The following is a 13,733-nucleotide window of genomic DNA, read 5'->3' on the forward strand; positions in this document are numbered from 1 at the left end:
CATTCCCCCTAAGAACAGTATATGTGTGTGGGGGGGGCACATCAAAAGTATTAAGGAAAAGCAAAATGGCTATTTGTTAATCATCTACATAGTACCGTTTTCCCATTCATAGTATGGTATTACCAAAGGGTAATTATATTAACCCCTTAATGACAAAGCCCGTACATGTACGGGCTCAAAATGCATTGTTTTCAATGGGTTTAGGGACCGCCCATTGTCCTTAAGGGGTTAAAATCACGAATTTCATCAATACCCCTGGTGCAGCATGTCAGAACACGCGCATTAGGGTCCAAATGTATCAGGCTCAATAATAATCATTTCGTTTTCGGTAGTTCTCCCGAGGACCCTCAGAATGACATCACACTTTACAATGGTAAAAACAAACATTCTCGACAAACTTTGGAGTAACACGCCCAGTAAATAATTAAGACAATTGAATTTTGTTTTAATCGACCATTTGGTTCCGGGATATCCATACGGTTTTTTGCTTTTTAGCTCTATATCCTAGACGTTAAGGATAGTAATTATTTTGTAATAGTGTGCCATTACATACAAATCGTGAATGTATATATAAACAGGGCAATGACCCAATTGATCAGATCACCTACAAAAACACAATATTTTAATAACCTCACGTTTATTAACTCTAAATTATTATAAGTTCATTATTATTAACTAATAAACTGTGATTATTGCATTATTAACTCAACTGTCATTGGCGTGCTACACTGGGAATCGGCTACAAAGCAAATCTTATTTTCCCTTCTTGTATCTGGAATGTCACAAAGCGACGTACTTGAACCATTTCAAATCACGTGGTATATAATCATATAATTATTATTTATATTCCTTATTAGCAGCTGTGTTCCGGGATAGACTGCACGGATGCAGAAAGTGATTATTCCTGGCCTTTTTCCTCTACCACTGTCTCGCGAAAACATGTGCAGAATTTGGTTCTATGACCTCGTGATTAGGCCAACCGGTAATACTACTAGTAGCATTTTTACTAAACAAATATCTTCTTCATACACAAGAAATTGAGTTTTTCTGTGATGTATTAGGAATAGTAGTAAAAGCAGAGGCCTCTTTACCCAGGCAGCTTCCCAGCTGTAACACACCGGCCCCTGGCCTTACGTTGGAGCACTCGTATGTGATGTCATATCCAAGTGGTGTGTCATAAAGTTGCACAGCACCTTTTAATGCATCCTATGGAGGTTGTGCCAGCTTGGCAATGTCCTCCGCCGTACCAATGGACCGCTAGGGGAAATCAGAGATCTCCCTTGCTTATTGAGCAGCGGCACACAGGAGGGCCTAATCGGCCAAGGGGGTGATCTGCCTTCTGGTTATGTGGCAGGCGGACTGCCGCCCCTCCGGGACTGCTGCCCTAGGCCAGAATACATCACTGGGTAGAAGAAGTTTTGTAATCTGTGGCTGGTTTATCGTACATAAGTAATATGATTAAGTTAACCAAAAGCTGGCGAAAGACACACTTTCTCGACCTGCTCTCCCAATCAGACAGTGAAGTACCAACGCTACGTGATTAGATTTGGCACGATTATAATAGGCATGACTAAAGATTAAGTCTGCGTAACTGAAACACAATACCTCTAAATTCAGCATGACCCAAGTGAATGTGCACAGCGCACGTCCATGGGCAAGATATCTTCGACACAAATATTTGAATAGTGATAATAGGAGGAACTACGGAAGCCAAAGATTATAAAATGTCAGGCTTAAAAAAAAAAGGTGATGTCACTTCTTTATGTAGGACACCTTGATCTGGTAGATGGTAGAATTACTTCTGTCAGACAGAAGAAGCACGGTTCATAAATGTCCATTGTACAAACCAGATGAAAAGATATGTTCCACAATGCGTTGCAAACTGACTTAACTACCACCAGTCGTTGTGCTGCGCATGAAGTATTATCCACTCCAAACCAGTTCTTGGGTCCTTCAAATCCACTCTTCGCATCTAGATATCTGGACCATCACAGGGTCATTCTGTTTCTCCTTCAGCTTTACCCTATTACGAATGCTCTTCATATACCATCTAATATACAAGCAACAAAGGAGGCACTAAGATTTTTGTTTTCTGATTTTCCCATTTAAAACAGCAGCACAGGCAAAGGCCACCAGAGCAGAAGAAAGACATCGTGGCAGTGCTTTGAGGAAAAAGAAAGAAATAAGTGAATCTTAAATGAAGATCTAGACAATCATCAAGGAATATGAATGTCTGGCTACCCCAAATCATTTTCAAGTGTGAGTTATAACTACCTTCCATCCCCTGAGTTAATAATCCCCCCCCCCCCAAAAAAAAAAAAAAGTCTTTAGCTTTGTTCCTACAAACAGAGCCAGAAGCACTTTTACTAACATTATCTTGGAACAAGATGATGTAAACATCTAAAAAAGGTTTAAGGTAAAAGCAGTCTTGTAAACATTAACTGCAGGATGACACTACATCAATCTCATAGGTCTCCGGTATCCCAGTGAATGGAGAAGGACGAGGGCTGTACAAAGTTTGCAGCAGGTTTGAGGCTGCCTTGAGCGGCGCGGACGTCAATGTCAGTTCTATACACTAAGGATGTTATTCATTTCCCATTTTTGCGTTGTTTTGCTGGAGTCACAGTCTGACATGAACACTTGGTGAAGAACCTCAGAACGGTCCAAGCATTTCCCAGTTGGAATGTAGATGAACCTGTGCATGTTCTGAAAGAAGAGAGCATATTAATGCAATAAATATGGAATGTAATAAAGACAGAACTTATACAGTCGATTTCCAAGTATTTAAGGGCATTACATGCGTCCCCCCCCTTTCCCAGCGTGACAGCCCAACCCGCTGAGTATCGGACCCGCTGGGGTTACTGTGCGAGTCAGGGATAACTAGGGCTGCGTGTCGATAGGGACAAAAACTAACAAAAAAAAAAAGCAACCTCTATGGTAAAAAAAAAAAATCAGGACCAGACACCAGATTTATCTTATCACATCGTGTTGTCACTTGGGCTCAGTCTACTTAACAGCATACTGTAAAACGAGACCTACTAATAGCATGAAAATTCTGTGTCACCGGAAATAACCAAGGCATCAGCTAGCAAGAATAAACATTTACATTTCCTTTTAAATTTATATATTTAATGTCTTTTGAGAAAACACATAGACTTATATACCTTTATCCATAAAATCAGATCTTATTTAGCAGGTAGCCAATTGGTATGTGTCACTGGTGTTTGTGCCATATAGGCAGGTTCATTGTGGCAAAGATCTCCCAATTCACTAATATGAAACGAATCTAACAGAATATCTTTGAAGAGAAGCGACAGGCTTGCTGGGTTCTAGCCCAAGTTATCTTGCACTTCTGGCACTTCAGCCTTTTGCAACGTATGCGATTATTACCTATTATTTATTTGAACCTTATGTAAAGTTGCCTTCAGTAATGGCACATTTATCATTTTACACTTCATCTACAAATGTTAAGAACGTACGCCGACTTTTGACAAATTCCGCGTTTTTTTGAACAATCAGATATGCCAAGTGCTGGATAAATGCCAACGGCGAATAAAACCAACCTTGAAGTATTGCCATTCCTTGTATTCATTTAAATTACAGTGAGTAATCATAACTTTGGAGCCATCGGGCCCTTTTGTTAGACACTGGTCATACTGCATCAGCTGATTTGCTTCATTAATTCTGAAAAGCTGAAAAAAAATAAAATAAAATAGAACATAGTTAGCCAGTTACACAGACAACGGAATGACTGCTTTCTTTTTCATTCTTTATATACCCTGCATTAAGGTAAACGCTTATTATGTATATTAGTGCTTGTTGATTGGAATTTGAATCTCTAATATCTAATAAAAATACGTATGCATTCATTGTAGCCAAAACCATTATGTCGCGGTTTGTTGGAAAACCTTCTAAGCAATATCTATACTCATTATTGCCAAGACTTTTCATATGTATTCTCGAAATCTTTAAAATACATTAAAAAAAAAAAATCTAATAAGATTGGAAAAAATCAAGTTCTTTAAAATAAGCCTTCGTGATATAGAGATACATGCAAAAATTTGTAAATACAAAAAAGTAGTCCAGATCTCGTTCGGAGTTCACAAGCAGCGGGAATGATGTTACTTTTCAAACGCACCGTTTTACTTTTAATGAAATCGAATCTCATTTGACATTTACCCGCACAACTTCCCAATTTTATCAAATCATTCTGAAAGATCAGATGTAATCTGTACGCTGCATTTTGCTATCTATATACACACACACCTATACACTCTATATACACACACACACCAAATTGATCATTAGCATCTGTTTGGTATAGTTGTTATAACCCCTGACTTTGTGCATGTGTACCTAGAAGAAGGGTGATCTAAATCAAATCAATATTTAAATGTGATTTTGTTCACTCACTTTGCATTTTGGTTAAATGATAAAAATAAACTTTCGACAATAATTTTTAAAACAGTCTTTGAAAATGGCCCTAATTACCATCAGCCCTGTTGATTGGACACTTTCACTAGTTGCTATGGTGATAATAGCACTTTGCGGCATTAAAAACAAAGCTCTAGCGAGCGCTTCATGTTTCTCAGTGAACCCAGAGAAGACCGTGTGTGTTATTTTAATGACCGTCGTGTAATTCTATGCAATATGGTTCATCTCGTAGCATTCTATACGAGATTAGTTTCTGTAAGGAGCAATAGGGCTCGTGTCGCAGGTCTAATGTTTGTAGCTAAGGGAGTGTGTGAGCTCCCATGTGAATTTGGCAAGCGAGCAGAGCCGGTTCTGGTTGCGCAGGCTGCCTTCTGGCACACACAGGGTGTGTAGGGCACAGCTGTGGCTTCGGCATGACTTGCAAAACACACCCTGCCATTCAGCTGCTTGTGAAATCCACCATGAAAGAGTGTTTTGTAACACGAAGCAAACACACGCAGCACTTCCAATACCCTCACACAAATTAGGCCGCTCGGTGTTCTCGGAGAACATTTCCTACACCGCTGGATCAGAAACACGGAAGCTTTGCACATTAATTGTCTTTTACATTCACTTCTGCGCATGCTGTTCCTTTGCAGTGACATACGTATAGATTTCTGGATGCCTTTTGGTGTGCAGGGCCACCGCTTATGTAGGCGCTTCATAAATAACTGTGTATGGCAAGTGGAACACTACCCCAACTCTTTCATCTAACATTTTACGTTTCGTACTCCCCAACCCTATTTGTCCTCCGACCATGATCACAGAACAGAGTCAGGGATTCTAACAACAGTGCCGACTCTAAATTAAATGCATATAACATCATAACAACCTCTTTCTTTATGGCTTTATGAATACATCCTCGCACATACCTGATTTCCACCCATCCTGTGACAAGGTCCTAGTTCCACCAGGCCTCCATTCGTATGCCCCATACTGTCTATACAGTAGCCGGACTCCAAACCTCTTATCTGACAAAAAGAAAACAGACGTCATAATGATGCCCACGGACCCTTCAGAAACAGCAGTGCGCGGCGTTATCGATAGCTAGATAGAGCCACAGACTCTGGATGGCTAACAAAGCAACAGATGGGAACCAAACGTTGGATTGATTTGGACAGCTTGGTGTCAGCAGCTAACGGCTCTCTGTTCTGCCGCCGTTGTGGCTGAATAGACTGTGTGCGCCAGAACCTGCTCCAGTTTACTGAATGGATATAGCTGTGCCGAGGCAGCTGGCATAGAGAACGTGATCCACATAAACTAAACGGCATTCAAAAAACAAGACGCAACTGTTCTGCATGCAGGGTTTGGTATCATATAGCAATGCTATGGCATGCAAATCAATGCGGAGTGCTTACTTACAACGCAAAGCAACAGGGGCTAAGCTAGATGGCCCATTTTAAGGACGCCTATCACGTTCCAACTTGTTCACAATTATTGAAACGTCATCTGTCATAAAGACATCTAAAAGAGCAGTCATCCTGCCTCTGCTGGTAGGAACCTCGACAGTCTTAAAGCTCGCCGGTTTAAGACATCACTGGCAAGCCCTCAACGTTTTAGCTTACTCTGTAGACTTGCTTTACTATCTCTTTAACTAAAGTTTGATTATTGCAATAAAATAATTCACAGTACTATAGATCCTCAATGTACTGCATGAACTATCTATATTCTTGTCTGTATAGATTTGTTTCCTTATTGGCACATCTTGATTCCCTTGTTAAAGGGTGTATTGGTTCCATTAGACTATTTTTACGTTATACAGGCACCATTAAAATATAGAGATTATACGCGCGTACCTCTCCCCATTCCACATTTTTCGGTGGCAGTGGATAATGGGATGGGATGTCATACGCGATTTCCTCCATGAACCACTTAAAGCTTTTGCAGTTGTGATCCTCCCGGAACTTCTTCAGCTCACTAATATCTCCGTAGGCCAGGGCTTTCGTTTCTGGACGACTGGCATAGAAATAATCTTTATATTCATCCCACCAAACTTCCACAACCCTTACATAGTTCTGGAATACAAAAAAAAGAGAAAGATCAAACACCATTCCCTTACGTGAACCTGTAGACTTCTTGTAACCAAGCTGCTACTCAGTGTGACACGACTGGGTCTGTACAACTTTCAACAGACATTCATTATTTTGGCAAAGGGAAAAAAAAAAAAACTTTGCCTTTTCTCACCCTGATCTCCTTGAATGCTGTCCATGCAGTGATCAGGAAGCAGAGCTCTGTAGACCTGCTTTCATGATCACACCTTTTTAAGTAGGCACAGGGAGTCATTAGAGACTGAAGCAAGTCTGCACAGACCCCGCAGGGTCTCCACATTACTAACACAAACTTTCCCTCGGTGTCCCTGTTGACACTTGATGTACAAAATCATGTATTTTTTTTACCTGGAGACAGATAACTTACCAGTATCTGGCATAAACACGGATCAAACAGACTTTATATACAGAAATATTGTAATTGCGCTGACATCTTATGACAAGAAACCCAGCGGAAAAAGCAAGGCTTTTATCAGGAACAAGCGGATTTGTGTGGATTATCTTGTACAATTTTCCTGCCACAACCTGTCCGGCTCCTGAAAATGGTTGTTGCTGCGTAAAACAAATAAGAAAACGCCTGCCGCAGAAACTAGAATCCACTGCGATGTAAATCTATCATGAAGGACTTGCAATATCATGTGCTTCGGTGTCATAACAAATGGATTTTTGCTATCGATCACCGACCCCATAAAAAAAAAATAAGTAGTTCAGCAAGGAATACCCAGATACAGAAGAGAAGACACAGCCAGGGGGGGGTCAAACCACTTCACGGCTCTGACGGCAGATTATCTGTTTTATTTGCTAGCCTCAACTGCATTTGAGACAAGAACACACGCTGCATTGTATGTTGCTCCTGTAAAAACACTGGGTAGTGCTATTATTATGTTACTTATTTCATGCAAAATGCTCAGGTCTACCAAGGAACATCCTCACGACGAGTAGTAAATCTAGATTTCCCTGTGATTCTGTCATTTATCAGCCACATACCTCAGATGATTACTTTCCAAGAACATTTCATTCCACAGAAGTACACATTTTTATATAATTATATATATATATTTTATTTATTTTTTAATATCACGTTACTGCCCCTGGTTCTGAGAAGGTTTCTTTTTGCTCACTTTTAGCGTTGGTGATGATCCCACGTAGACAGGTGGAGGGTTTCCTTGCCATCCATGCAACCGATAGATATGGCCGATACGCGAGCAAGGCGTGAACAACAATTTCCCCCCACACTGCCAGATCTGGAAGAGGAGAAGAAAAAGAAAGCATGCCCAATGTTATATAAATCAATATAAGTCTGTAGATTTCTGGACTGAACGCTAGCATGATACGTGACATTTTGTTAAAAAGACACAAAATAAATGAGATTTTGGCCACTAGTTGATTCTACTGCTTAGCAAGAGAGGGAGATCTTCAGATTTTCCCAACTGGCCGAGGATCAACACTCCCTACAAAACCGGTACCGTGGGGAAGCTCGAAGTGGAAAATCCTTAGTAGTTTAATATAGGACAAGTGTCAGGAATTAATTTATTTTCTATAAATAATTAAGTGCCAGTAAACGGGTTTTCGGGTGAGTTGGACATTTCGTCCGTCAACATTTACTATTATGAGGGAACAACCAAAGGTCGCCCCTGTACATTGCATAGGTAACGTGGGGAGGTTACTTCATTCTTCTCATTGAGGTAATCATGCATTATGAAGGGTCATTATAGTCCTTTTAACATGAGAATGCGAATGCATAGTGAATGCAGAGAGCGGAAATATTCAGACTACAACACAGGAACCGAGCAGAATAGCCTATAATAATAATGATAAGGCAAACAATACTAAATATAAGAAAGAATGGTCCAGAAATAGGTTTTTACGTCGGTTTCACTATAAAAGCCTCACTTATGATACGGCAAATACAATTTTACCTTATTCATTTTCCAAATAAATCCAAACATAACATTTTTTATGTCTTTTTTTTTTTAAATTATTTCTTTTTATCTTAGACATGAGGAAAATTGCTTCAATAGTGCTGATTTGCCCGTTTTACCACGAGATGAAATATACGATTTATCTGCTCTCAGATTAGGTATCTGACAGCGCTTGGGTTTCTTAGCGTTCTTCAATTTGACCGATCAACAAAATAACAGAAATTGTCACGGTGTCAACAGGCAACATATTAAATTGTACCAGTTCCCACACTAGTTGCTCACCTCGGTTGACCCCAACGTCTAACGGTAAATGTTAAAGTGCTTTCGACCAGCCTGAATACCAGCCCTAATTTATCAGGGTATAGCGATATTATTAATAGATGGCATTTAGGCGTCAGGTTGAACTATCCGCCAAAAGGGATCGACGCGGACGGATTAATGTTCTTCATTCAGCCACATTTGACCTCCCGGGTCTATTGGCTCAACTTGGCCCAAAGCACCAATATATTGGATTTAAATAATACACGCAGACAAATGTGTAAAGATGTTAATGAAATGAGGGGTGGAATAGCAACGTAGGGTATTATTTTCACGTGAAGCAAGCACAAATCAGGCATCTTTCACGCGTCAATGCGAAGGGGGTCCATATATGAGCTTTTCGCTGCCCTATCACAGGGTTCAGTGTCTGGCGAGATACGCATTCAGAGGTTTCGAGTTCACGTTAAACAGTGAAACACTTTGACTGTTTGCATACTCGAGGCTGCCTTTGTTAAGTAATTAAAATCTAGTGTTCTAGATTTTGTAGTTGCTTTAAATTAAACTTGCACACAAGTAATTAAATTGTCTTTTAATGACACACTGCACTCGGCGGTAGATCCAATTACAAGAGCATTTAATGAAAAGGATCTTTGTTAAAAGAAAGAGCATGACACGTATACAAAATATACAGGTAAGAGAGGAAAAAAAACTAAATCTAGGATAAATAAAGGTTGTTTGCGCCCCCCCCGAGACTTATACATGCTTTAACAGTGCACGACTCTGTATATGTAAAACATACAATTTAGTTATTTGTCCCCCAAATCTGCCCGCTATGGACACCCCATGATCTTTCTTCTACATTACCTTGTAGGAAATTTCGAAGTTCTCTCCACCCCAGATCTGAAGCCCTGGATCGTAAAGACCCAGCTCAAAGAAGTACTCTCTTTCAATGGCAAATAAACCTCCAGCCATTGCAGGTGACCTACAGGAATCAACAACAGACAATAAGCTACTGGTCACGAGGCACATCGAAAACAGCAGAAGACAACATCCACCAAACGCCAAGTGTCTATCCAGAGGTTTCTACGCTGAGGGAAGCTATCCATGGCCATATTAACAGCTTGGGCTACAGGAGATGCCAATTGCTGACCTCTGTGTAAAATATCTGAGGAAGTAGAGCTATAAGATGAGAAAAGTAGAAGTTACATGAACCGTTCTTATTCCCTCAATTAATGTTCTACCAAGCCGGGACAGCACATTCTTAAAGGGACTGCAAAATATACGCTTCTCATACATATACGTAACAGCCAAAACTATTATTCTGCACGCCATACTATTCAATGAACATACAGAGCCGAGTAATACAGGTTTTACTTAATGCTGCCAGGAACCGGTTAAGCTGTTTGCTAACTAAAAAACAGGGTTTGCTTTGTGAAATGTTGGGGTAATACCCTAGTAAAATACTCACATCATTTCTATAATACATATAACTACCTAACGGTGTCATACATGCTATGCGGTAACAAGAAACATGTTCAATTCATGTTACAGGACTGGGGAATGAGTTCATGGAAATTAAAATGAAAATGATTTAAAATAAATTAAAAACACCAATAAAATAGCCAGAACCACAGCCTGAAATGTACAGATTTTTAACAGTTTGTGTCAGAGAGTGTTGTGACTTTCGTATTATTGTTTGTTATTTCTATCATAGTAGTAGCAATAGCTCTTCTACTAAGAAATCAGATTATGCGCCACTATTCTGATGATTAAGACCAGAAGTAGCTCCAGATCAAACTCAATGGGTGGTGTGTAAAAAAAAAAGGGGGGGATTCTGGTACAAGTTGTCTTATCACCATAGCAACAGAGGGGACATTTCACTGGCTGCTATGGTGACAAGGCCACTTTTGTGTATCATTACTCAATTTACTATAGGGGCCACAACATAAAGTTATTATAAAAAAGTATTTAAGTATTTAAAAAAAATCTATCCTGTTTTCTTAACAAAACCACAAATAACTCATAATAGGAGAAAAGCACAAGCTTACAGTAACCCTCACGCAGAAGAATAAAAATGGTGTCAAGAAGCCAAGAAATACCCCACCCCGTTTATAATTAGTGTATGCATGAGGATCGGTGGGGGCCGATACCATGTGTATCTGGGAGAAATCGAACCAACTAATGAAGGTCGCACTTTCCTCTTGATAAAAACTTGGCTCTGAATAGAAAATGCATTAAAATGGCAAATTATTGGGCAGGTTTATTAAGAGGTGAAAGCTCAAGTGTCCTTCTATGAAGTCTCTGACTCACCTCCCCACTGTTTCTCGGCCTATACACTTTAATACTCGTTATCATTTTGAATTGTTTAGATACGCGTTATTAATAAAATTATTAAAGGGTATAATTATACAGATGCAATGGCCGGTAAGCTCCACTATGGACAGCTAGTGCCACTATGCAGACATTTAGCAGAGAAGATACTTGAGAATGAGATGTGATAGTAATGACAAAGAGGACAACAATATTTTACAAGCAGACACTTCTACATGAGAACGAAAAAGCTCTGGTCCCACCCAGTCAAAACATCCCAATATATAGGATTTTTGTATAATTAAGTGTATGCAAACTCATTGCATACGGCCTATATCCAATTCTCATAGACCCCAGTATGATTCTCCTTCGTTCCAATCCACGCCACATGCAGCAGTCAAAGCAGACAGAACATGGCTGGACACTAAAGCTGTAAAGAGGCTAAGCGGGACAGCACAAGAGAGTGAAAGAAGCGCAGAAGACATGCTGTAATTAAGTATACGAGTACGTCACATAGAGAAAACCAAACCCGTAAGTGGATTAGTGATTACCGATATGGCTCGGTTTTTGTTGTTCTGAGCTCCTTCTCTTTCTTGGTCAAGGGTACCCGTTTCCAAAGCATGCTCCAATCCCACGCTCCTCTAGCATACCCATCTTCATCACCTCCCCCTTGGGGTAATAAGTTATAATTGTTGCCATCTATGACATCTATCAGAGGGACAGTGCATGTGGTTCTGCGGAGTTGTGGTGATGCAGGATGAAGGGATCGGCATGGAGGACACACACATGAACAGGGACGGAGACAGATAAGGGGACAAGAAATAAAACAAAACAAAAAATGTTTAGACAAAAACAGGGAATGGAATGATAAACCACATTCTTTACCAATAAGGTTCAGTTTTATGTTGTCTTTTGGCCTTTTCCTTGTCGCCTAATGGAATGCGTTTCCACAACAAGCTCCAGTCCCAGGCCCCACGAGCAAAGCCATCTTCATCACCACCTTGCTGTGGTTCAATGGTATAAACATTGCCATCAATGTAATCTATTAGAGGAACAGTACAAGCAGTTCTGCCAGGTTTCCAGGAGGGAAAGAATAAGATATCATTTAACAAAAAAATAAAAAAGGAAAGTAATTAGGCAATGCACAATATAAAATATTTAGCAAGTTGAATTAATAGTGTTAAAAAATAATCAATCCCAGTTTGGTGCCAGAGTGGGGGGTCATCTAACTCCTGTGTAAGCCCAGATGTGCCATTCCTTTATTATTACCTCTTACATTACAAAGCCTCATACAAGTTACAAGCACTGAAAAAAAGATCTAACGTGATCTACTCAAACATCGGATAATTCAAACGGCCTACATCAATGTCATTACATTTTCGATTCTTTTCTCTTTCCCCAAATACAATGGTCAAGAACCATTGCCTGATCTTTACACACGTGAGCCAGTGTTACATGCTGCTGAAATCACACAGACCAGATTAACCCCACCAAATAAACACATTTTGGCTATCTTAGACCTTGCTTGTTTATACCAAGGGATGCTTGCGTGTCTAGGAATATCTCTGAAGAACAATAATGTTTTATAAAAAATGCATGCACTACTAAATCAGCAATCAATATTCTTCAGCACAACTCTTTACCTGTCTTTGGCAATGGGCGCGATTAAAGGTGGATACCAGTTTATTCCCACTTCACAGTGTGCATCCAGGTAAACTAATACCTACAAAGAAAGTGTGAAGATCAGTTGTGTTATGGATTCCTCATAAGATGCAGCAGCTATGCGTAGTGTCTAGGTGCAGTTGTAATTTCATTACAGTGTTCCCACAGTTATAAATGATGTTGCTCAAGCGACCGACACCAGCTTCACTACATCAGGCCTTGAAAAATCCCTGCTGCCAGGTCACCAAGATGACTAGGAATTGCTTCCGACACCTAGGGTTTCAAAGGGCCATACAAAGCCGATTTGTGTGTCCAGAAGCCGACTATTCATATGAACTTGCCACAGAGGTCACTTAACATGATAGCACGGCTGGTCTGTTTAAGGCCATGGTTTGCAATGTCTAGATTTCTCACCTGACCAAGTTTGGCCTTCTGAGCGCCAATGCTTCTAGCTTGGATCAGCCCTTCCCTACGTTCATTTCGAAAGAGCTTTACAAGGCCATTCCACTGCTTGATGTATTCTTCCAGCCTTCCTTTCAAATGCTCTGTGAAAAATACAAGACGTAAGCCAACAGAATGTTATCAGACATGTCTCAGACGGACTGTCTTGAAAGCTCGCACATCCTTTTGTTATGGCTAAATAGCAGCAGCCTCCATTGATTCAGCCACATGGATGGCACCATAAACACTGTGTTTCAGAAAGGAGCATAGTCACGCTATTTGCACCATAAGTGGATCAAAAGAAAAATAAATGTCCCTTTCACAAGAGCTGGCCTGATTTACATAATCCTCTCATGATGGCCCCATAGCAAAGGGCAGCTCTGCTCATTGCATACAAAATGTGGCTTAATATTGTTTTTTTGTGGTGTACCAAATGGAGGAACGCCCTATGGGGTAGATGTGCAGAAGGCCTCCTCTGGGTGAAAACTACCATACAGTATATAAATATGTGTTAGAAAAATCCTGATAGGATGTAACCATAGCTCCTAAAAATATTACTGAATCCACATTGCCTTGTTGGCTTACATTGATCTGTAGCCCTCTTTTATTTATTGTTATA

General features: G+C 40.1%; 1 protein-coding gene across 2 annotated transcripts in view; it reads right to left on the reverse strand.

The window, feature by feature from the left end:
* Nucleotides 1-2,082: 2,082 nt before the first annotated feature.
* Nucleotides 2,083-13,733, reverse strand: part of GALNT7 (polypeptide N-acetylgalactosaminyltransferase 7) — a 59,373-nt gene continuing 47,722 nt past the window's right edge. Inside the window, exons 4-12 of one of the 2 annotated variants that reach the window (XM_053459742.1) lie at nt 13,088-13,218; nt 12,655-12,734; nt 11,897-12,079; nt 9,566-9,683; nt 7,643-7,765; nt 6,270-6,488; nt 5,346-5,444; nt 3,564-3,692; nt 2,083-2,706 (exon numbers count right to left, since the gene is read on the reverse strand). In XM_053459742.1, the coding sequence (XP_053315717.1) occupies nt 2,569-2,706; nt 3,564-3,692; nt 5,346-5,444; nt 6,270-6,488; nt 7,643-7,765; nt 9,566-9,683; nt 11,897-12,079; nt 12,655-12,734; nt 13,088-13,218 (1,220 nt within the window). In that variant the 3' untranslated portion in view covers nt 2,083-2,568. Of the gene's footprint in view, nt 2,707-3,563; nt 3,693-5,345; nt 5,445-6,269; nt 6,489-7,642; nt 7,766-9,565; nt 9,684-11,562; nt 11,746-11,896; nt 12,080-12,654; nt 12,735-13,087; nt 13,219-13,733 lie in introns of both variants that reach the window. The other variant, XM_053459734.1, reaches the window with a different exon arrangement.

The sequence above is a fragment of the Spea bombifrons genome, chromosome 1 (genome assembly GCF_027358695.1).
Source record: "Spea bombifrons isolate aSpeBom1 chromosome 1, aSpeBom1.2.pri, whole genome shotgun sequence".
Classification (NCBI taxonomy): domain Eukaryota; kingdom Metazoa; phylum Chordata; class Amphibia; order Anura; family Pelobatidae; genus Spea; species Spea bombifrons.